This window comes from Lissotriton vulgaris (genome assembly GCF_964263255.1).
Source record: "Lissotriton vulgaris chromosome 8 unlocalized genomic scaffold, aLisVul1.2 SUPER_8_unloc_1, whole genome shotgun sequence".
NCBI lineage: Eukaryota > Metazoa > Chordata > Amphibia > Caudata > Salamandridae > Lissotriton > Lissotriton vulgaris.
In genome coordinates, this window is record NW_028240615.1 from 5340163 (window position 1) to 5365391 (window position 25229).

The window sequence follows — 25229 nt, forward strand, 5'->3', positions numbered from 1 at the left end:
GCTCCACAAAATGGATGCTGCCACCACAGACACGAGTCTGACCTCCTGCTGCTGGGAGTCCTTCCAGCGAGGGAGGCCTGGACAAAGGGTTCCTGTTCGGGGCGGTGCTAGCACCGTCCCAGACATGGTTTTGTGTATCCTGGGTAGGCAGGGCTTTTCAGGAAGGTGACTGCTGAGTGGCACCCCGGTGCTCACTACGCATAGGCCAGTCAGAACCAGTTCCAGGGGCACACCAGCCCCTGGCCTGGGGAAGTCCGGCAGGGGAGAGGGGTGTAACCACCCCCCTCCTGGTCCCACCCATAGGCAGGACCTAGTCACCGGGTCAGCCCCCTTTTTTAGTATAAAGATAGGAGCGGGCCCCCGGTTCAAATTAGATCATCTTTGGAATCAAGATACCACTTTCTTCGAAAGGACTTCACGATTTCTTCTTCAAGATTCTCCCTTGTGGCTAAGGAGTAGTCACCCTGCATCAAGCGGGCACCATCCTAAAGAACACTGCGGTCTGCTGCAAGTCCTTCATCACGAATCCGACGACCCAGCTCGACGAGACCCGGCTTCCCTGGCACCTCTGACCTCTACTCACCTCTACAGCCAAGCTGAGAACCGTGAGTGCGACGAGACCTCGAGGGACCGACGATCACCAAGACTGCACGACATCTTTACTGCAAGCCCACCGTGTCCTCCACTGGTGAGTGCTTTGGGGTCCGAGAAGCCCCGACCCTGCGCAGCTCCAGCACCCAAGGTCAGCCTCCCTGCATCTCCACGATCTGCGTGGGGCCCTTCTGCTGTTTGCTGTGCACCGCGTTGTTTCGCTACTAGCCGGCTGGCTTGTGGCCTTCTGAACGACGCCCGACGACTTCACGACTGCTGGTCTGGTTGCTCCAGACTGGCCCTTGCTTCCTTCTTGAAGAGAGGCACCCCGGACCCCCCTGGTCCACTCCAGACGCCATTTAGAGTCCACCGCGTGGGCTTGAATTTGCCAAGGCTTTGTTGCCCAATCCTGGGTCCAGCGACGCCGACAGCTTCTATCTTCGTGGGACAGCTCGATCCTCCATCCTGGTCGCCGACAACGCCTCCTGGTCCGTGAGATCTTCGAGCTCCAGCGTCACCCACTCACCTTGTCGAGGTGGCTACCATCCGGTGCCCTCCTGGTGCCCACTGACTACTGGCTAGTAGTCTCGAACTTGGTCCCCTCTGCTTTCAGGTGTCATCTATCTTCGAGATCCAGGCTTGGATCCAACTGAACTTTCTTCACTGGTCACCGGCCAGCATCTTTTCTTCCGGCTCCTGGTCCGTCTACGAGGATTCCCGACGTCTTTTCAGACCTATGCAGCTGCAGCCCCTGGGCTAGGTAACTTCGGCATTTCGGTGCCCCAGCATAGCCTCACTATCCAAGGGTCAGAATCTACTTTCGTTTTCTCCCTACCAGGTCGGGTTCGCCCAAGAACACTAACTTTCTAATTCCTAGCTACCATAGACTTTTGTCCGCATCTCGCGTGAGAGTGCACACACTGCACCCGAGTCCCCTAGGCCTCCTAGAAGTAATCTAACGATTCCCTAGTCAAGTCCTAGCGATTCCAAAAGCTATTAGTACTGTACTTACCTACTAGGAATTTCACATTCCACTTTCAGAGTATATGGTTTTCCGTGCCCCTCGGGCATTTGTATATACTGTGCTAACTTAAGTATTTTTGTAAGAGTTTTGGTTTGTGCTTAGTACCCTGTCCTCATAAAGAGTACAGGGCTGTTGTGATCTTTAATAAATAACTGTTTATTTTCATAACACTTGTGTGGTGTCCTTTCACTTGGTGTTCAAGGGGTATATGTGTGGTAAACAGCTGGCTTAACACGCCCTCTCGAGTCTTTAGCCTTAGACTGCTCGTATCCATGCTACTAGGATAGCTGGTCTATAAGGTTGACTTACAACCAATCATCAATAAGGGTCGCTGGACTGATACATAGTGTTCACTAGAATAGTGAGCACTGCATATCAGGCCACCTTCTCACAGTGCCTGTCCCTGGTTGGCTGAGTCCCCCATCTTCACGATGGGGTGGACTAAGTTGTGCTTCACCTCGCTTCGCCCACCTGAAGGGTGGACTTGGCAGAGGTGGGCACACCTCTCTTCCTCACTTGTTTTTCCCGACGGTTCTCCTGCCAAAAGTGAAGGTCAGAACCAATGGGGACCAGTTGCTGAAAGCAGCAAGTGGCCTGGGGAAGCTCACAAAGGCCATGTCAGCAGCCATACATGCCAAGAACAGATACTGGTAAGTAGCATATTCCATTCGAGGCATGTGGGCTGCTGAATTCATATCTGTGCATAGAATAAATAGCAGTTACCTCCTTAGCGGTGGTTGCCCGTGCCAGCTGCAGCAGTCTGAAAAAGGGTTTTGAGAACAGCCGGTCCTACAGCAGCTTGCTGTTTGGAGTGCACATCTACGCAGTAGTGTTTGGTAAATGTATGTATGGTGGTCCATGTGGCTGCTCTACATATATCCTCTAGGGGAATGTTACCTAGGAAAGCCATGGATGCCCCTAACTTGCGTGTGGAATGCGCTCTTGGGGGAACGGTTACTGTGCGTTTAGCTTTTTGATAACAGATCTGTATGCACTTAACAATCCATCTGGCTATACCAGATTTCGAAATGGGGTTGCCTTTGTGTTGTGGAGAGAAGGCAACAAACAGTTGTTTAGTCTTTCTAAAATCTTTTGTCCTGTCGATGTAATACAGGAGAGCTCTTTTAACATCTAAGGTGTGCAGTGCTCGGTCTGCCACAGAATCTGGATTGGGGAAGAAGACTGTCAGTTCTATGGTTTGATTACTGTGGAACTGCGACACCACCTTAGGCATTAATTTAGGGTTAGTACGTAGCACCACCCTATTAGCATTAATCTGTATGAAAGGCTCTTGAATAGTTAGGGCTTGAAGCTCACTAACTCTTCTTAGCGATGTGATGGCTACCAGAAAGGCCACTTTCCATGTAAGAAACTATCTCACAAGAGTGAAGAGGTTCAAAGGGTGGTCCCATTATGCTGGTGAGAACTAAGTTTAGATTCCAAACAGGTGAAGGAGGGTGTCTGGGAGGGATCACTCTGGAGTCCTTCCATAAAAGCCTTAATGGCAGGCACCCTGAAAAGGGACAGATGCTGCCTGTTTCGAAGATATGCTGCCAAATGTATCCTGATGGAACTATATGCCAGATTGCACCTGTATAGATGCAACAAATAACATGATGTTTTGCGTGGACGCATCCAGCGTATTAATGTCATTATTGGAACAGTAAATGACAAATCGCTTCCATTTGGCCGCATAGCATACCCTAGTTGTAGGTCGCCTTGCCTCCTTGAGGATGTTCATACAGTCAGGAGGCAGGTTGAGGTAGCCAAACTATGACCTCAGGAGCCATATTGCAAGGCTCAACTGTTGTGGATCTGGGTGCTGAATGTCTCCATGGCTCTGAGTGAGGAGACTGGGCGTGAGGCGCAGCCGTTGGTGAGGCACCACTGAAAGTTCGAGGAACGTGGTGTACCAGGCCTGGCTTGCCCACGTTGGAGCAACCAGGATGAGCATCACGGAGTGCTGCTGCAGTTTGCATGCCACTAGCGGTATGAGCGGTGCTGGAGGAGAAGCGTACGCAATCTGCCTGACCAGTTCATCCATATCTTATTGCCCTGAGACTGCGGGTGTGGGAACCTGGCGGCGAAGGTTTGGCATTTTGCGTTTTCCTGTGTGGCGAATAGGTCCATCTCTGGATGACCTCACTGCTGGAAATATGGTTGGAGCACCGAGGGGTGTATCTCCCACTCGTGCATCTGATGGCTGTGCCTGCTGAGCAGGTCCGCCATCTGGTTGTCCTTGCCTGGGAGGTGTTCCGCCATGAGGAACATGTTTCTTTGAATGGCCCACTTCCATATGCTTTGGGTTAGATGTGACAATTGTGGAGAGTGTGTCCCTCCCTGCTTCTGGTTGTAATACATGGCAGTCATGTTGTCCGTCCGGATCAGCACAACTGTTGCACAAATGCAATTTGAACGCCTTCATCGCCATGAAGATTGCCATCAGTTCCAGCAGGTTGATGTGCATCTTCTGCTGCTGCGTCGTCCATAGTCCCTGTGAGAAGGTGGCCTGATATGCAGTGCTCACTATTCTAGTGAACACTATGTATCAGTCCAGCGACCCTTATTGATGATTGGTTGTAAGTCAACCTTATAGACCAGCTATCCTAGTAGCGTGGATACGAGCCGTCTAAGGCTAAAGACTCGAGAGGGCGTGTTAAGCCAGCTGTTTACCGCACATATACCCCTTGAACACCAAGTGAAAGGACAGCACACAAGTGTTATGAAAATAAACAGTTATTTATTAAGAATCACAACAGCCCTGTACTCTTTATGAGGACAGGGTACTAAGCACAAACCAAAACTTACAAAAATACTTAAGTTAGCACAGTATATACAAATGCCCGAGGGGCACGGAAAACCATATACTCTGAAAGTGGAATGCGAAATTACTAGCAGGTAAGTACAGTACTAATAGCCTTTGGAATCGCTAGGACTTGACTATAGAATCGTTAGATTACTTCTAGGAGACCCAGGGGACTCGGGTGCAGTGTGTGCACTCTCACGCGAGATGCGGGACAAAGTCTATGGTAGCTAGGAATTGAAAAGTTAGTGTTCTCGGGCGAACCCGACCTGGTAGGAGGAAAACGAAAGTAGATTCTGACCCTTGGATAGTGAGGCTATGCTGGGGCACCGAAATGCCGAAGTTACCTAGCCCAGGGGCTGCAGCTGCATAGGACTCAAAGGACGTCGGGAATCCTCGTAGACGGACCAGGAGCCTGGAAGAAAGAAGTTGCTGGCAGGCGACCAGTCAAGAAAGTTCGGTGGATCCAAGCCTGGATCGATGGAAGATGACACCTGAAAGCAGAGGGGACCAAGTTCGTGACTACTAGCCAGTAGTCAGTGGGCACCAGGAGGGCACCGGATGGTAGCCACCTCGACAAGGTGAGTGGGTGACGCTGTGCTCGGAGATCTCACGGACCAGGAGGCGTTGTCGACGACCAGGATGGAGGAGCGAGCTGTCCCACGAAGATAGAAGCTGTCGGCGTCGCTGGACCCAGGATTGGGCAACAAAGCCTTGGCAAATTCAAGCCCACGCGGTGGACCTAAAATGGCGTCTGGAGTGGACCAGGAGGGTCCGGGGTGCCTCTCTTGAAGAAGGAAGCAAGGGCCAGTCTGGAGCAACCAGACCAGCAGCAGTGATGGCGTCGGGCGTCGTTCAGAAGGCCACAAGCCAGCCGGCTAGTAGCCAAACAACGCGGTGCACAGCAAACAGCAGAAGGGCCCCACGCAGATCGTGGAGATGCAGGGAGGCTGATCTTGGGTGCTGGAGCTGCGCAGGGTTGGGGCTTCTCGGACCCCAAAGCACTCACCAGTGGAGGACACGGTGGGCTTGCAGTAAAGATGTCGTGCAGTCTTGGCGATCGTCGGTCCCTCGAGGTCTCGTCGCACTCACGGTTCTCAGCTTTGCTGTAGAGGTGAGTAGAGGTCAGAGGTGCCAGGGAAGCCGGGTCTCGTCGAGCTGGGTCGTCGGATTCGTGAAGAAGGACTTGCAGCAGACCGCAGTGTTCTTAGGATGGTGCCCGCTTGATGCAGGGTGACTACTCCTTAGCCACAAGGGAGAATCTTGAAGAAGAAATCTTGAAGTCCTTTCGAAGAAAGTCGTGTCTTGATTCCAAAGATGATCTAATTTGAACAGGGGGCCCGCTCCTATCTTTATACTAAAAAAGGGGGCTGACCCGGTGACTAGGTCCTGCCTATGGGTGGGACCAGGAGGGGGGTGGTTACACCCCTCTGCCATGCCGGACTTTCCCCAGGCCAGGGGCTGGTGTGCCCCTGGAACTGGTTCTGACCGGCCTATGCGTAGTGAGCACTGGGGTGCCACTCAGCAGTCACCTTCCTGAAAAGCCCTGCCTACCCAGGATACACAAAACCATGTCTGGGACGGTGCTAGCACCGCCCCTGACAGGAAACCCTTTGTCCAGGCTCCCCTCGCTGGAAGGACTCCCAGCTGCAGGGGGTCAGACTCGTGTCTGTGGTGGCAGCATCTATTTTGTGGAGCTGAGGCTTCAGTTAACTTTAACCGGGGTTCACAGTTACATACATGTCGTGTCCCTCTAGAAGGGTGGAATGCTAACCCCGTCGCCAGAATTGGCGTGGGGTTAGTATTCCAATTCGTATGACACCTTACTCGACATGTTTTGATAAAGCAATACCAAAGATAGCATTTAACCTCGAGGATTATAATGCACTTAAGAGTATATGGTATGCGATATCATGGAACAGCTATTAGGACTTGGTTCCGCAAGCTGCAGACAGGCTCAGCTCATGCCAGAGCACCATCTCACACGATTCCAAGCACTCTGCCTTCAGGATTGTCAAGGCCTGCCATAGGAGTGACTGATAGGAATCTGTGTGTCCATTTTAGGGTTAGGTATAGGTATACTACACCTACAGCAAAGGGTGATTACACGACTTTGCCCCAGCTGTCATGCAGCCAGTTGTGTCAAATTTAGGAGGCCAGCCAGGGGTGGCATAATACATGCTGCAGCCCCTGGCAGCCCTGGGTACACCTATGCCCTGAGTTACAGGGTCTGATAAGGTGGCCCAGTACCAATTGGAAATGCACCTAGGGTACATGGAATCCATTTTAAAGAGAGAGCAGTAGGCCTGGGGTCCTGATTGGCAGGATCCCAGGTCGACTATGTCAAAAACCAGCTAAAACACAGGGCAAAAAGTTGGGGGCAACCATAGTCGGGATGTACCTTCCTACAGTCCCTGCACTGTATAATGGAGGACATGCGCTCCCCAGCCCTGGAGGGATGCGTCCGTCGTCAGCACTATTTGTGGTACAGGCTCTTGGAACGGTCATCCCCTGCAAAGGTTTTGTGTGTTCCACCAATGCAGAGTTGTATGCACGACCGGTCACCAACACTAGGTCTTTTAGATGTCCATGAGCCTGGTTCCACTGTTGTGCTAAGCACTCTTGGAGGGGACACATGTGTAGCCTCGCGTGTGGGACTATGACGATGCAGGAGGCCATCATACCTATCAGCTGCATGAATACCTGCGCTGGGAGCGAGTGTTGGGGCCTGAATTTCTGAATTAGCAATTGCATGCTGTTGACTGGCAGAGTGCGGCTGTGCTGTTGCCGTCGGTGTTTGTCGCACCTAGGTACTGTTGTACATGTGCGGGCTGAAGGTGTGATTTCAGGTAATTTACGAATCAGAGGTAGTCGATCCGAGGACTGTCTTCAACAGTTTTGGTTTCGTTTTGGCCTCTGTTGGTTTTGTTGGATCGACCGATGGCTCCTTAGAAGTATTCTTAGCCGGGCCTTGACGCAGGGCTATAGAATGTACAGTGTCAGTATTAGGCCCTGCGACTGAGGGTGGGCCTTGCTCATCGCTCGAGTCGTCATAGACGGCCCCGAAGGCCTCTGCGTCGTCTCCTACCTTGACAACGTCTTTTTCATGGACGTAGTCTTCGTCGTCCACAACGAAGTTAGTCTTGCTCCGAAGCAGGGTCCGACTGCTGGTCAGGATCCTCTTCATCGACACCTTCATAGTCATCGGCCTCGAAGATGTGCTCCGGGTCAGGCGCTGTTTTCTGCGCCGACTGTCGTGCGGCGTGTCAAAGTCGAAGAGTCTTCTTTGACTGGAACATTGAACAGGCCATACAGCTGGTCTCGTCGTGGTCCGGGGATAAACATTTATTGCACACTGGGTGCACATCAATGTGAGGGTATTTGGAGTTGCAGACGGGGCATCTCTTGAACGGACTCCGTTCCATTGTCGTCGTAGTTGGGGCCTTTGGTGTCGAAAAGGCAAACGGCCTTCGACATCCTGCTCGAAGAACTGGATGAAGTACAGGCACCGAACGAGAGACAATACCAACGCCCCGAAGGCCTTTTGGCCTTGCGAAAAGTGCTTTATACCGATTCCGAACTTGAGTCAAGAAAGTACATCCGAACCCAATGGCGGAAAAAAACAATCTGAAGATGGAGGATGCCCATGCGCACTGTAGTCCAGGGGAGGAGCCACCTATCTCGTGATACTTCGAAGACTCTTCCAGGACAACAATGTGCAATCATCCGGACCCAACACTAGGCGGCGATCTATGCACAGATATGAATTCAGCTGCCCACATGCCTCGAACAGTGGTTTTACTCGACTCATACGATATGCGGAGAAGTGGTATAAGAGTTTTAAACTATACCGACTTGAGTGGATTGGGCACCGAGGGGAATCCGAAGAACGGCTTCGAACCAGAGCACAGCAATACACATCCAAACCCGATGGCGGGAAAAAACAAACTAACAATGGAGGCGATGCCCATGCACACTATCACCGAAAGGAGGAGTCACTTACCTCGTGATTGAAAAGATGTCTTCGAAGAAAAACAACTTGCAAACATCCGGACCCAACCCTAGATGGTAGGAGCATGCAAATCAAGTGATCTATAGCTCACGTCTCAAACATATGAAAAAAAGTGCGCTTGACTTTCATCTTCCACCAGGCTGCTCTTTGGAAGAGCGCAAACGTTTCATTACACCTGCAGTGTCAAAAGGGTTGATCAATTTTCTACTAAGAGCCAGGCACCTCAGATGACTGTATTTTAGGGATACATGTCCTCTTCACCACCTCAAGAGGTCACATTCCTAGCTTCAATTTACTATTTTACCTGGGTCAGGCTCTCTCCTATAATGGAAAGAAATCCTAAAGCACAAACACTGTTTTGTTCACCTTGGTGATTCTCACATCATTGGGGAGTGTGAAATTACTCTACCTCCATTCAAGTTCTCAAGATCGGGGAATGCAGAACAGAACATAAACTACCTTTGTTGTTGCACGCGTCAACGTAAACAAAACCAAACTTCTACAAGATGGCGAGGCTCTTCCTCTTGAAGCAGTCATACCTCTACCACAAGGATGTTTCTGGACAGGGTCGTGGGAAGTGGGTGGCTTGTGTTTTGGTAGCTATTGCTCCAATTGTAGTAATTTAAGCATACAGAGCAATGGACTATGGAGAATTTTAGTAAAATCGCCCGAATCTATCCTGTAAAGAAAGATCTCTTAAGCTTCAAACTTTAAATCACTTGACATCTTGCAGTCCAAATCTATCAATGCCAAACTTCCCTGAATTGTTTTAATGAAGAACCTCACCTTTCAATCAAGTCACACAAGTAATTAAAGGTGTGAACTGCTTCTTCTTTGTCTTCTTGTAGTGGTAGCCAAGATAACCAATGAGGAAGGACTTCATCCACATTTACACATTCAGGCCTAAACTTCATTATCTTCCCAACTGCTGAAATGCAGTTCTCTGTAGCATTGATATTTTCTTTGGTTTTGGAATCTGGAGCCTGTATCACACTAACCATTTGTGGAAGGGCCTCTGTGGAATATGCAAATAGACAGTTTGGTTAAATAAGACCGTTACAAATGACAGCATAACAAACACTTCAAACATATAGAAGAAAATATTTACAGGCAATGATAAAACAGTGCAGGCCTTACCATAAGCTGTTAAATACTAAAATAGGCCAGATATGCTACCAATGTCATCACACTGTCGCTTTAGTTGCCCCCTGCTCCCCCCAAACATTACTAATAGACAGGCTGCAATGTCTACAAACACGAAACAGATTACAAAAGTCAACAGCCAGAGCTAGTTGGGTCTCCTAATCTATGACAAGCAAACACTGAAGAATAAATTGCTATCTTTAGTCCTGGTTCTGTACTGCAAGAATATTACACCCTTTATAACTTCAGTGAATAATTCCCTCCTAGGTTAGTGGACCCCAGAAAGGCAGGGTCATGTTTTAATTCAAAAATATTCCTAGGATGCACAACCAGGACAAAACTTACTTCAAATGTGTAGAATCTTCTTTGGTGGCCAAATGTTACACAGCAAGTGAGAAACTGAACACCCTTGCGGTTAACGGGCAGAAAGCAAAAGCTGTGTACACAAGCAGACCCCCTACCCCTGATATCACAGCCCAGTTTGCAACGTTTTGTGCCAAAAAAAACCCATAAAATGGAGGCTAAAAATAGCATAATTTGCAGCATTTTTGTGACCAGCACACAATGTGCCTGTCGTACAAGTTACTTACCGTCGGTAACGATGTATCTGGGAGAGACTACTCTAGCTGCAGATTTCTGAACGTAGAATATCCCCCTCCCACCCCACCCCCAAGCGTGAGACTGGACACCCGAGTAGGAGGAGGAGGAGGAGGAGGAGGGCATAAGAAGGAGGAGGAGGAGGAGGAGAAGGGCATAAGAAGGAGGAGGAGGAGGAGAAGGGTATAAGAAGGGGGAGGAGGAGGAGGAGGAAGAGGAGGAGGGCATAAGAAGGAGGAGGAGGAGGAGGAGGAAGAGGAGGAGGGCATAAGAAGGAGGAGGAGGAGGAGGAAGAGGAGAAGGGCATAAGAAGGGGGAGGAGGAGGAGGAGGAGGAAGAGGAGAAGGGCATAAGAAGGGGGAGGAGGAGGAGGAGGAAGAGGAGGAAGAGGAGAAGGGCATAAGAAGGGGGAGGAGGAGGAGGAAGAGGAGAAGGGCATAAGAAGGAGGAGGAGGAGGAGAAAGAGGAGAAGGGCATAAGAAGGAGGAGGAGGAGGAGGAGAAAGAGGAGGAAGAGGAGAAGGGCATAAGAAGGAGGAGGAGGGCATAAGAAGGAGGAGGAGGAGGAGGGCATAAGAAGGAGGAGGAGGAGGGCATAAGAAGGAGGAGGAGGAGGAGGAGGGCATAAGAAGGAGGAGGAGGGCATAAGAAGGAGGAGGAGAAGGGCATAAGAAGGAGGAGGAGGGCATAAGAAGGAGGAGGAGAAGGGCATAAGGAGGAGGAGGAGGGCATAAGAAGGAGGAGGAGGAGGGCATAAGAAGGAGGAGGAGAAGGAGGAGGAGGAGGAGAAGGAGGAGGAGGAGGAGGAGAAGGAGGAGGAGAAGGAGGGGGAGGAGGAGAAGGGCATAAGAAGGAGGAGAAGGGCATAAGAAGGAGGAGGAGAAGGGCATAAGAAGGAGGAGGAGGGCATAAGAAGGAGGAGGAGAAGGAGGAGAAGGAGGAGGAGGAGGGCATAAGAAGGAGAAGGAGGAGGAGGAGGGCATAAGAAGGATGAGGAGGAGGAGGAGAAGGGCCTAAGAAGGAGGAGAAGGGCATAAGGAGGAGGAGGAGGAGGAGGAGGAGAAGGGCATAAGAAGGAGGAGGAGAAGGGCATAAGGAGGAGGAGAGGAGGAGGGCATTAGAAGGAGGAGGGCATAAGAAGGAGGAGGAGGAGGGCATAAGAAGGAGGAGGAGGGCATAAGAAGGAGGAGGAGGAGGGCATAAGAAGGAGGAGAAGGAGGAGGAGGAGAAGGGCATAAGAAGGAGGAGGAGGAGGAGAAGGAGGAGGGCATAAGAAGGAGGAGGAGAAGGAGGAGAAGGAGGAGGAGGAGAAGGGCATAAGGAGGAGAAGAGGAGGGCATAAGAAGGAGGAGGAAGAGGAGGAGGGTATAAGAAGGAGGAGGAGGAGTAGGAGGGCATAAGAAGGAGGAGGAGGAGGAGGGGGCATAAGAAGGAGGAGGAGGAGGAGAAGGGCATAAAAAGGAGGAGGCGGAGGAGGAGAAGGGCATAAGAAGGAGGAGGCGGAGGAGGAGGAGGAGAAGGGCATAAGAAGGAGGAGGAGGTGGAGGAGGAGGTGGAGGAGGAGGAGGAGGGCATAAGAAGGAGGAGGAGGAGGAGGAGGAGGAGTCAAGGACAGGGAACCTATCCGCGGACCATCTGAAGGGAACAGGAAGCCAAGGACAGGTAAAAGTACCCCCCCCACGACGAAGAGCATGTGGGGGATCAGAAACTCCAACAGAGGGAAAGAGCAGTGGATACCCACAGAAGACAAGGTACCCAGATGGAGGCAACGAATATGCTACTTACCAGTATGCATCTGTTCATGGCATGTAGGGCTGCTGACATTCATATCTGTGCATAGATCGCTGCCTAGTGTTGGGTCCTGATGATTGCACATTGTTGTCCTGGAAGAGTCTTCGAAGTATCACGAGATAGGTGGTTCCTCCCCTGGACTACAGTGCGCATGGGCATCCACTCCATCCTCCATCTTTGCCACAATGGCGAAAAACAATCGGAGTGTAACACTGTAAGTGATGACCATGCTAAGAGTAATTATGAGTGCTGCAGCCGCTACAGGCGCCGGGGAGGAGGGCGGGCGATATGAATGACACCAGCCCTACATGCCAAGAACAGATGCATACTGGTGAGTAGCATATTCGGTTCGAGGCATGTGGGCTGCTGAATTCATATCTGTGCATAGAATATATAGCAGTCCCTCCATTAGCGGCGGCTGCCTGTGCCAGCTGCAGCAGTTTGAAAAAGTGTTTTTAGAACAGCCTGCCTTACAGCTGCCTGCTGTTTGGAGTGCACATCTACGCAGTAGTGTTTTGTAAATGTGTGTGTGGTAGACCATGTGGCTGCTCTACATATGTCTTCTAAAGGAATATTTCCAAGGAAAGCCATGGAGGCCCCAACTTTCGCGTGGAGTGGGCTCTTCGGGGAACCGTTAATGTGCGCTTGGCCTTTTGATAGCAAATCTGAATGCACTTAAGGATCCACCTGGCTATACCTGCTTTGGAAATGGGGTTGCCTTTGTGTTGTGGCGAAAAGGCAACAAACAGTTGTTTTGTTTTCCTAAAGTCTTTGGTCCTATCTATGTAGTACATTCGAGCTCTTTTGACGTCTAGTGTGTGGAGCATTCTCTCTGCCATGGACTTAGGATTCTGGAAGAACACTGGCAGTTCTATAGTCTGATTGATATGGAACTGTGAAACAACTTTAGGCAGAAACTTATGGGTTAGTGCGGAGTACCACCCTGTTGGAGTGAATCTGTATTAATGGCTCCTGGATAGTTAGGGCCTGAGTTCACTAATTCGTCGTAGCGATGTGATTGCTATTAGGAAAGCCACTTCCCACGTCAAGAATTGAATCTCGCATGAGTGTAGAGGCTCAAAAGGTGGACCCATCAGCCTGGTGAGGACCACGTTTAGGTTCCATACAGCCGCTGGTGGGTGTCTGGGAGGAATAACTCGTTTGAGTCCCTCCAGAAAGGCTTTGATGGCAGGCACTCTGAAAAGTGAGACGCTGCCTGTTCTGGAGATAAGCTGCTATTGCGGACAAATGTATACGAATGGAAGCATAGGCCAGATTGCATTTGTATAGATGTAACAGATAAATGATGTTGTGAGTAGATGCATCTAGCGGGTTGATGTTGTGGTCGGCACAATAAATGACAAACCGCTTCCATTTTGCCGCATAACATGCTCTGGTGATGGGCTTTCTTGCCTCCCTTATGATATCCATACAGTCAGGAGGCAAGTTGAGGTAGCCAAATTCTAAGACCTCAGGAGCCAGATCGCCAGGTTGAGCTGTTGCAGATCTGGATGCTGAATGTCGCCATGGCTCTGCGTCAAAAGCCTGGGTGTGAGGTGCAGTCTTTGATGCGGTACCACAGAGTTCTAGAAACGTGGTGTACCATGGTTGGCGTGCCCACATTGGAGCAACCAGGATGAGTGTCATCGAGTGTTGCATCAGTTTGCGTGCCACAAGCGGTATTAGAGGTGCTGGGGGAAAAGCGTACGCAAATATGCCTGACCAGTTCATCCTTATCGCATTGCCCTGCGACAGTGGGTGTGGGAACCTGGCTGCAAAGCTTTGGCGTTTTCCTTTGTGGCGAACAGGTCTATCTCTGGATGACCCCACTGCTGGAAGTACGGCTGGAGTACTGATGGATGTATCTCCCACTCGTGCATCTGGTGGCTGTACATGCTGAGCAGGTTCGCCATCGGATTGTCCTTGCCCGGGAGGTGTTCCGCCATGAGGAAGATGTTCCTCTGAATGGCCCACTTCCACATGCTCTGAGCCAGATGAGACACCTGTGGAGAGTGTGTACCTCCCTGCTTCTGTATGTAGTACATGGCCGTCATGTTGTCCGTCCGAATCAACACAACCTTGTTGCACAGATGTACCTTGAATGCTTTCATCGCCATGAAGATAGCCATCAGTTCTAGAAGGTTGATGTGCATTTTCCTTTGCTGCGCTGTCCATAGTCCCTGCACTGTGTAGTGGAGTACATGAGCTCCCCATCCCTGGAGAGATGCGTCCGTCATCAGAATAATCTGTGGCACAGGATCCTGGAACAGTCAGCCCCTGCAAAGGTTTTGTGGATTCCACCAATGCAGAGAGTTGTATGCACGACCGGTCACCAACACTAGGTCTTTCAACTGTCCGTGAGCCTGAATCCAGTGACGTGCCAAGCACTCCTGAAGCTGACGCATGTGTAGTCTCGTGTGCGGTACTATGAAGATGCAGGAGGCCATCATGCCTATCAACTACATGAACACTCGTGCTGGAAGAGAGTGTTCTGGTTTGAATTGTCGTATCAGCAATTGCATGCTGTAGATTCTCACTGAATTTGGCTGTGCTTTGGCTGCCAGAGTATCTATTGTCGCGCCCATATACTGCCGTACGTGGGCGGGCTGAAGGTGGGACTTTGGATAATTCAGTGAAAACCCCAGATCGTGAAGAAGGTGAATGGTGTGGGACATGTGGGCGGCACACTGCTGGGCCGACTTTGCCTGGATAAGCCAGTCGTCCAGATAAGGGTAGACGTGAACGTTTGGTCTCCGTAGGTGTGCAGCCACTGTTGCCAGGCACTTGGTAAACACCCTGGGTGCTGTCGTCACTCCGAGAGGGAAGACCCTGAACTGATAATGCTGATCCTGAATGGTCAACCTGAGGTATTTTCCGTGTGACGGGTGTAGTGGAATATGGAAATATGCATCCTTCAGATCTAATGTTGCGAGGAAATCTCCCTGACTGAGTAACGGTAGAACCTGCTGTAATGTGAGCATGTGAAAGTGTTCTGATACAATGAACTGGTTTAAGGGCCTGAGGTCCAGTATGGGTCTGAGGGACCCGTCCTTTTTTTGGGATCATTAAGTACAGCGAGTACACCCCTGTACCTTTTTCTTCCACAGGCACGAGCTCTATGGCCCCTTTTTGCAGCATGACGAGTACCTCCTGCTGCAATAATTGCAAATGCTCTGTGGACATAGGACGGTGTCTTGGGGGTATGTTGTGTGGATGGATGTTAACTCCAGACAATAACCGTACTGGATAAGTTGTCTCACCCACCTGTCTGTGGTGATGGATTTCCAGACCGGCAGGAACTGCTGCAGTCTCCCCCCCGACCGGTGTGGAATGGTCGGGGGCAGTGACAAGACGTCACTGTTTGTTAGTGGAGGAGGATCGGGAGCTGTTACCACGACCTCTGCCCTTGGTGCTGTTTCCACGATAGCCACCCCATCTCGGTTTGGTGTAGGTGGTCTGCGTGCTTCCTTTACTGTATTGTGTCTGCTGGGACAGCTGGCCTCTGGAAGTTCCTCTATTGTTGGAGCGACGAAAAGAACCACCCCTGAACTGCTGGGACTGTAGAGCCCCCATAGACTTTGCAGTCTCAGTGTCCTTTTTGATCTTCTCTAAGGTGGTGTCCACCTCCGGGCCAAATAAGTGATCAGGGTTAACAGGCTGATTCAGTATGGTGGTTTGTATCTCTGGCTTGAATCCGGAGATTCTTAGCCAGGCATGTCTGTGTAACATTACACTTTTATTAATAGCCCTGGCCGCGGTGTCTGCCGCGTTCAGCGCACACTTGATAGATGCATTTGATATAAGTTTGCCTTCTTGTATTAGCATTTCTGCCGCCTCCTTATATGCATCTGGCAAGTGTTGTAACAGGGTTTGAAGTGTATCGTAATGAGCCCTGTTATATCTGGCTAAGAGTGCCTGTGTGTTGGAGATGCACCAGATATTGGCCGCTTGAGCTGCCACCCTTTTCCCTGATGCTTCTAGCACTTTAGATTCCTTATCAGGGGGAGGAGCATCACCCGTTGTTTGAGAGTTCGCCCTCTTCCGGGCATTGGAAACAACCAGAGAGTCCAACGGTAACTGCCCCTTGATATACGTAGGGTCTCCAGGTGCCGGTTTGTCTCAATTCTGGGGTTTATCACCCTTGCCCTTGTGGTCTCCTTAAAAAGGTCTCCAGCATGTTTCAGGACACCCTTTAGCATTGGCTGAGTCTAGACAGTTCTCTCGGAGGTTGAAAAGGTGTCAAACAAAAAATCCTCTTCCACAGGATCAGCATGGAGCTGGACATGATTTTTTGCTGCCCTTTCAATAAGTGCATTAAACGCCGCCGTGTCTTCAGTAGGCGAGGTTTTAACAGCATAGACATGACTGTCTGGGGCAGTTTATGGATCTCCTGGGTCAGCAGGGTCTGTCCAGGGTTGAGCGTGATCTTCAGGATCAGTGTGCACAGGATAGCTGTACTCATCATTGTCACCTTCCCCTGCCTCCACATCTGAGTATGTGGGTGACATAGGGGCAGTGTCTTGTCCATGTTTTGTTATAGGTTCATAGAGAAGAGGTGACGTAGCAGAATCACTCTTTCTTCAATGGAATTCTATATGAGTCCATAGGCTGTTCAGGGGTAATCTTCCGTTAGAAAATAGAAAGTCTACCCGTCTCGGCGTCAATGAATTGCCTCGACTGATCTTCAGGCGGAGGCTGTCTATTCTTAGAGGCCACCTCCTCAGTTATAGGCTTCGGCCCTACGGACACCTTCTTGGTTGCTTCGACGGCCGTCCTCGGGGCGAAGGCCTTAGGCACCACTTTCGGCAGCAGCGTGAACTGGATGGGTGCCGACGGTTTGGGAGATTTACTGACTGACTTCGGGGGTGGAGCAGCCTTTGGTCCGACAGTAGTAGCCTTCTCTTTAATGCGTTTCACCTGCTTCGAAAAGGAGGCGGAAGGCTGTGTTGACTCAACGGGTTCCTTCGAGCCACCACTGGGTGTGGACTCGAGGCCTGTACTGCTTCGAGTTTTGTCGGGTCGACGCTTAGGATCGAGAACCTTCTGAGTTCCGAGTCCCTTGTCTGTGTCGATGGCCTTCGACGCCGACTTATTCGGGTCAACGTCCTTGAGCGGTTTCTTCGGTGCCCCGGTCTTCGGGTCTACACCCTTCAGCGACCTCACCGGGTCGATAACACTCTTCTGCTTTGTCGGTGCCGATGGTTCAGAGGTCTTCGAACCGACCAAAGCGATACGTACTTTTGGTTTCGATTTTGCCTCCAGCGCTTTCGGTTGTGTTGACACCGATGCTTTCGTTTTCGATCGGTCAACCGATGGCTCATTAGAAATGTCCGTAGCCGGGCCTTGAGGCGGGGCTGTAGAACCAAGTGTACGATCTTGGGTAAGGCCATGTGGCGATCCCTCGACCTGAGCCTTATCTGGTGTTTTAGTTAGGGCCCCCGTACCCACGGTTGGGCCTAGCTCATCGCTGGAGCTATCTTCCATGGCCGCGAAGGCCTCATCGTCGTCTCCTACCTAGTCGACGACGTCTTCAGTATCGACCATTTCTACATCTGCGTCGTAGCTGGAGTCCATCTCCGAAGCTGGATCAGACAGGTTCTCCTGATCTTCCTGTTAGACTCCCTCATCTTCCTCGGGTCAAGTGCCGTCTGCTGGGCCTCCTTCCGCGCAGCGCGTCGAAGGCGAATCGTCTTCTTGGAGCGGAACCAATAACAAGCCATACAGCTGGCTTCATCGTGATCCGGCGACAGCCACTTGTTGCACACCGGGTGAACGTCGATGTGAGGATACTCCGAGTTGCAAACGGGGCATCTCTTGAACGGGCTCCGTTCCATGATGGATCGTCGAATAAGGTCTCTGGCGTCAACCGGGCCTTCAGTGTCGAAAAGCCACGCGGCTCCTCTTGATGTCCGGCTCGGGACAGAGCAGGAACAGTACTGGCACCGATCGCAAGACAATACTGACGATAACTAAAGGCCTTTTGGCCAAAGAGAAAGTTTATTATCGATTCCGAACTCGAGTTAACAAATAGACATCCGAACCCAATGGCGGAAAAAAACAATCTGAGGATGGAGTCTATGCCCATGCACACTGTAGTCCAGGTGGCTCTCTCGTGATACTTCGAAGACTCTTCCAGGGCAACAGTGTGCAATCATCTGGACCAAGCACGCGGCGATCTATGCACATATATGAATTCAGCAGCCCACATGCCTCGAACCTCCTATTCATAAACAGTACCAAGAGCAGAATAAACTTGTGTACAGCATGTTTCTTGTGGCAGGAGAAAGATTCTCTTGCAGTGTGCCATTTGAAAGCACCACATGATGCAATATTAAGATTTTAGTTAACATCGTTCTATGGGCTGTTTGTCCTAGCTCAACTGATTTCTTGAAGTCTTAAATGCATATTTTAAAAAACTGCTTACCTGTGCAGAAAGGCCGGTAGTTTTCACCACCAAACTGGGCCATGACTCCGATGCCATATGCGGATGCTTGCCTGACTTCTGGGCTACTATCACAGATAGACTGCATCATCGGTCTTAAGAAGTATTCTACATATTTGAAGGAGGCAGGACTGCAGTGCTCTATAATGTCATCAAATATACACAATCCCCACTGTCTGTCTGGCCAGGGTCTGTGAGAACACTGAAAGAAACAGAACAAGATTACTTTCAAGCCCGTATTAGCCATATCAGACATGTTTAATGATAAAACAATTACTTTCCAATAATGTGTGGCGTGAATGTATTTGTAGTTTGAGATTTTTCAATTGCATAAATGCACAAGTTATTTACCTTCGGTAACAATATATCTGTAAGAAACAGTAGTTCGTATTAGATTCCTTACCTTTGAATATCCCCAGGCGTCAGACTGGATCCGGAAACTTTTGCGTAGCAGTACCCCTGCGTGTCGGTAGGCGTTGTCTGCGTCTCCGCGTCTGTCGTCTGCGCCAGGATGACGTCTGAGTACTTAGATGCCGCCCTTGTGTGCTGACGTCCGTCCTTATACATAGCTTTTCCGCGCCTGAAACGCAGAGCCATGATAAAAACAGACACTGGTGCCATGAAACTAGGGCCCTCAAAGGAATTACCTTAACCGTGATATCGGTTTGCAGAATGGGGAGGATGGGTGGGGCGGTAAGGAATCTAACACTTACTACTGTTTCTTACAGATACATCGTTACCGAAGGTAAGCAACTTGTGCGTCTGAAAGAAATAGGTTAGTATTAAATTCCTTACCTTAGAATAGATACCCCAGCAATACCCACCCCGGTGGTGGGTCTGCAAAGCAGGATCACAACAGAAAGTCCTGGAGCACGGAACAGCCAAAGAAGCCATCTCTCCGGACTTGGCTGTCCAGGCAGTAGTGTCTAGCGAACGTGTGCAGCGAGGCCCACGTAGCTGCCTAACAGATGTCCTGCAAGGGGACTCCCCGACCCAGGGCAGTAGTAGCTGCCGTGGCCCGAGTGGAGTAGGCACGCAGCACCACCGGAGGTACCTTCTTAGCCAGAGAATAACAGGCCTTAATGCACAAAACGACACATCGAGAAATGGTGCATTTCTGCACTGCCCGTCCCTTAGCGCCCACGTAATCAACAAAGATGGTCGTCCACCCGGAACTGGCGTGTGCGGTCCAAATAAAATGAGTGCGCACGTTTTGGGTCCAGACTGTGGAGCCGCTCTTCTTTTGAGGGATGCGGAGGCGGAAAGAAGGTGGGCAAGGTGATGGACTGCCCAATGCGGAAGGCTGCAACAACCTTGGGCAGGAAAGAGGGACGGGTTTTTAGGACAACTTTGTTCGGATGGGCAGAAAGGAAAGGAGGCTTAGAAGAAAGACTGGAGCTCGCTCACCCTCCTGGCAGAGGTGATGGCAACCAGGAATGCAGTCTTAAGAGTAAGAAGACAGAGGACAATTGTGAAGTGGCTCAAAGGGGGCGCACATCAAATAAGTCAGAAAGGTTCAAGTCCCACTGAGGCATCACGAAAGGAACAGGAGGAAACGTGAGTGATGCCCTTAAAGAATCTATTGACAACAGGGGACTTGAAAAGAGAAGGCTGATCAGGAAGCCTTAAGAAGGCTGAAATGGCAGAGAGGTAGCCTTTGATAGTGCCCAGAGCAGAGGCCTGCTGGGCAAGTATAAGGAGAACCTCTGAAAGAGGGTCAAAAAGGCGATCCACAGCCTTTGCTGTGCACCATGCCACAAATCTGTTCCACCTGCAGGCGTATGCCGTTTTTGTGGAGGGACGCCTGGCTGCCAGAACAACATCATAGACTTCAGGAGGCAAGTCAAATGGCCTCAACTGCCGCCGCTCAAATCTCCACGCATGGAGGTGGAGGCTGGGCAGGTTCGGGTGGAGGACCGTCTCCTGCAACAGAAGGTCCTCCTGAAGAGGCAGACGAATCGGGGGATCGACTGACATGCTGAGTAGCTCGGGATACCAGTATCTTCGTGCCCAGTCTGGAGCCACAAGGATGACTTGGGCCCGGTCGCACCTGATCTTCAGCCCTCTGGGCAGAAGTGGTATAGGCGGAAAGGCGTACAACAGACCGCAACTCCACTCGCGACGAAAAGCGTTGCAGAGCGAGTGCCTCCTTGGAAATTCCAACGCGCAGAACTGATATTGCGCGGCCTCTTCTGTGGCGAATAGATCTAACCAAGGCTTTCCCCACTGCCGAAAGAGACCTTGCGCCACGTCAGAGTTCAGACGCCATTTGTGATCCATCATTCACCAACGGCGGAGTTCGTCCGCTCTGGTGTTCAGGGAACCTTGCAGGTGTCTAACCACCAGGGTGACGCCCTGGTGTTCCAGCCATTGCCAGAGACCCAGGGCCTCCTGGCAAAGGGTCCACGACCCCACCCCTCCTGGTTTGTTGCAGTACCACATGGCGGTGGTGTTGTCCGTGAACACTTGCACCACACTTCCCCAGACAGAGGGAAGGAATGCCTTCAGTGCAAGCCAGATCACCCGCAGCTCCAGAAGATTGATGTGGAACCGGGACCACTGATCTGGGCAGATGAGCTGCGACCACCGCCATCACTTTAGTGAACAACCGTGGGGCGCTGGTAAGGCCAAAGGGAGCACGGTGAACTGAAAGTGCTCATGGCCTACCGTGAACCGCAGGTAACGCCGGCGGCCCAGCAGGACGGGGATGTGAAAATAAGCATCCTGCAAGTCCAATGCTACCATCCAGTCTCCCGGGTCCAGGGCAGCTAAGACCTGAGCCAAAGTCAGCATCTTGAACTTCTCCTTCCGGAGGAAGCCGTTGACGTTCAGTAGGTTCAAGATAGGTCGTAGGCCCCCTTTGCCCTTCTTGGGAACCAGAAAGTAGTGGGAATAGCAACCACACCCTACTTCTGGCCCAGACGCGCTCGATGGCCCCCTTGGGCAAGAGGGCCGATACTTCCTCTTGCAGAAGTTGCAAGTGATCACCCGACACGAGGTGGTACTGCGGTAGCATGGCTGAAGGGGTTGCCGCGAAGGAGAGGGAATAGCCCCTTCGGACGATTTGCAGCACCCACCTGTCCAAAGTGATGTTGCGCCAGTGGAGGAGGTGATGGCGGACCCTGCCCCCCCACTGGCGTCAAATGGGCCTGAAAGCTCAGACTAGGAGGGCTTTGAGGCAGATGCTGCGGGGGTGGATGTGGGCTGGCCTCGCCGTTGTCCCCTGGCACCGCCACCACGGTTACCACGTCCGCCGCCGCGCTGGATGTTAGACTGCGGCCCGTGGCTGGCAGGACGTGAAGGGACGCCCCTTCCTTGGCCGCGAAAGGCAGAAGATGGCCGACGCAGGCCCGACAGGCCTAAGGACTTGGCCGTAGCCCTGGAGTCCTTGAAGTGTTCAAGCGCATAATCTGCCTTGCCACCAAAGAGGTGGCTGCCATCGAACAGCATGGCCATGAGGGTGTTTTGGACATCAGCCGAGAAGTTGGTGGACCTTAGGCAGGCATGGCGGCGAGCTGCCACCGTCGTCGACATCGCCCTACCCAGCGAGTCCGTGGTACCCAGCCCACATCGAATGCAATACCCCTCTGAGTCTCATCCCTCCGCAAGGGCTTGAGCGAGCTTTGTCCGAGCCCACTCCGGGCAATCCAGCAGCACGGCCGCAACCGTATCCCACAGAGAGTGGGTGTAACGGCCCAAAAAGCAAGCGGTGTTGACCGACGGCAACCCCAAACAGAGGGAGGAGAACAGTTTCTTGCCAAACTGTTCATATCTTTTGGATTCCCGGTCTGGAACTGTAGTCGGGAATGCGGAGTGGGAAGTAGAGGCCTGGATAACTAGGCTCTCGGGGTGGGGTGGGTGGACAGAAAACTAGGGTCGCCCGGAGCCGGGCGGTGGCACCTGGTGACGTTCCTATCTACAGGGGAAACTGTAGCAGGCCTGGACCAGGTGCCCAACAGGACGTCCGAGAGAGCCTCATTAAACGGCAGTAGAGACTCCGGAGAGCCTGCCTGCGGTTTAAGGACCTCAGTGAGGATGTTCGACCTCACAGTCGCGACGGGGAGCTCAAGAGCCAAGGCCTTTGCTGCCCTCGTCAGCACCACAATATAAGCAGCCACGGTAGGAGGGGAGATAAAGCCAGTGTCAGGTTAAGTGTCGAGACAACTGGCTTCCCCTAGCTTGTCTGTCCAGTCCTGAAATGACTGATACGCCCGTGTCAGAGGGTCCTCAGACCCCTCCCAGTCACCCTCTCCCTCCATCTCCTGATAATCCGGTGCAAAGCATGGAGCCGGATCATAGAAGAATTGCTCTTCTGCCGGCGTTGAATGAGACGCTGGTCCGATGCCGGATCGAGGGAAGAACCAGGGACGGCGCCGGGGGCGACATCCTAGGGGTAGACTCCAGCGGGGTCGTAAGGTCGACCAACGGCGATCTGGATTCAGCGGAGCCCTGCGGCGCCGGGGCCTAAGCACCTGATGGAGTCGGGGCCAAAGCACCCGGCCCGCTTGGGCTCCCAACCGGGACCGTGGGGCCCGAAAGCGCCACGGAACCAGACTGAGGAGAGAGCGACCTCTGCTATGAGGAAGGCCTCGATCTCCTCCGGCATCAAGTTTGGCCCAGGGACCGGCGGGTATGGAGCAGGCCACGACGCCTGCGGAGCCGCGTGGCCGGTGTCGCCCGAACCCCCGCCTGCATCGTGTGAGCATCGCCTCTTCGACTTATTGTGCCTCTTACCAGAGGACTTGGAGCCCGACAAATGGTGACGACTCGCCGAGCTTCCACGACTGTGGCCCCACGACCGGTCCCTCGACCCCCTCCTGGACCGTGAGCGGCACGGGGCCGACTGCCGGATCTCGAGGCACTTACAGGACCGCTCCCACCTAGCCTTTGACATCAGAGCCCGGCAGTCGGGGCTAGACTTGTCGTTGTGGTCGGCCTCAAGACAACAGAGGCACCGGCTGTGGGGATCGGTTACAGACATCAGTCTGTGGCAATCTGTACAGGGCTTGAACCCGGGCATCCCTACCGGCACCGAGAGTCGTAAAGACTAAGATCAAAAAGGAGCGAAAAAGTTTAGTCAAAAAGTGACTAAAGTACTGCTTTTTCCAGATCTGCATTTGCCGGCGTGGAAAAATGAAGAACTGGCGTCAGCGTGCGAGGGCGGCGTCTAAGTACTCCGACAACATCATTACAGCAACGATACAGACGCGCAAGGGTACTGCTACGCAAAACTTTCCGGATCCAGTCTGACACCTGGGGTAAGGAATCTAATACTAACCTATTTCTTTCAGATTTAAAGAACATCTTGTGTATCCCGGTAGCATCAACACAGTAGCTTCTTAAGTTCCTAAAATCCTAAGTGCCTCGACTCATCTGTGAGATGAACGTATTTCGAAAGTCAATAATAACATTTTAAAAGTGGTCAAAATCAGCCACAAATCTAGAGTGGCATCCTGCCCGTACGGCAAGAAGTCCTTGTGTGAAATTACAGCGTGCACGTGCGACCACTTTAAAAAAATGTAATATTGACCTGTAATATGGACCTTCGAAATACGCGCAATAACAATGTATTATTACACAAAATGTGCGTTCAGACTGCTAGCTATTCTGATACAAGCAAAGGGAATCTATGAAAGTTCCAGATCTGAAAGAAACAGATTAGTGTTAGATTCCTTACCTTAGAATATCCCCAGGCGTCAGACTGGATCCGGAAAGTTTTGCGCAGAAGTACCCCTGCGTGTCGGTAGGCGTCGTCTGCGGCTCCATGTCAGTCGTCGGGGTCGTGATCGCCGGGATGACTTCGGAGCACTTAGACGCCGCACTTGCACGGACATCAGTTCTTTTTTTCCCGCCAGCAAGTGCAGATCCTGGAAGAGCAGTACTCGTAGTAATTTTTTGACTAACTTTTTGATCTATTTTGGATCACTTCTCGAGTCGATCGACTGACTGTGCCGGTAGGGATGCCTGGGTTTAAATCTTGCGAGGATTGTCAGTTTGATGTCGGTGACCGACCTCCATCGTCGGTGCCTTTACACTCTCGGGGCCGACCACGATGACAAGTCGTGCCCTGACTGCTGGGCCTGCACCTCGAAGGCTAGGCGGGAGCAGTCCCGTAAGAGACTCGAGCTCCGGCAGTCGGCCCGCACCGCTCGAGGTCCCAGTCCAGGAGGAGGTCGAGGGACCAGTCGCTGGGCTGTAGTCATCGCCGCGCAGCGAGTCACTGTGAGAAGGTGGCCTGATATGCAGTGCTCACTATTCTAGTGAACACTATGTATCAGTCCAGCAACCCTTATTGATGATTGGTTGTAAGTCAGCCTTATAGACCAGCTATCCTAGTAGCATGGATACGAGCAGTCTAAGGCTAAAGACTCGAGAGGGCGTGTTAAGCCAGCTGTTTACCACACATATACCCCTTGAATACCAAGTGAAAGGACACCACACAAGTGTTATGAAAATAAACAAGATATTTATTAAGAATCACAACAGCCCTGTACTCTTTATGAGGACAGGGTACTAAGCACAAAACAAAACTCTTACGAAAATACTTAAGTTAGCACAGTATATACAAATGCCCGAGGGGCATGGAAAACCATATACTCTGAAAGTGGAATGCGAAATTACTAGCAGGTAAGTACAGTACTAATAGGCTTAGGAATCGCTAGGACTTGACTATAGAATCTTCAGATTACTTCTAGGAGGCCTAGGGGACTCGGGTGCAGAGTGTGCACTCTCACGCGTGATGCGGGACAAAGTCTATGGTAGCTAGTAATGACAAAGTTAGTGTTCTCAGGCGAACCCGACCTGGTAGGAGGAAAACGAAAGTGGAT

The 25229-nt window shown here is 51.5% G+C and overlaps 1 protein-coding gene across 1 annotated transcript in view; it reads right to left on the minus strand.

Annotated features, from left to right (window-relative positions):
• Window positions 1–25229, minus strand: part of IPO5 (importin 5) — a 397964-nt gene that overhangs the window by 62145 nt on the left and 310590 nt on the right. Inside the window, exons 23-24 of the mRNA XM_086947880.1 lie at window positions 18385–18604; window positions 9217–9445 (exon numbers count right to left, since the gene is read on the minus strand). Coding sequence (XP_086804006.1) covers window positions 9217–9445; window positions 18385–18604 — 449 coding nt within the window. The remainder of the gene's footprint in view (window positions 1–9216; window positions 9446–18384; window positions 18605–25229) is intronic.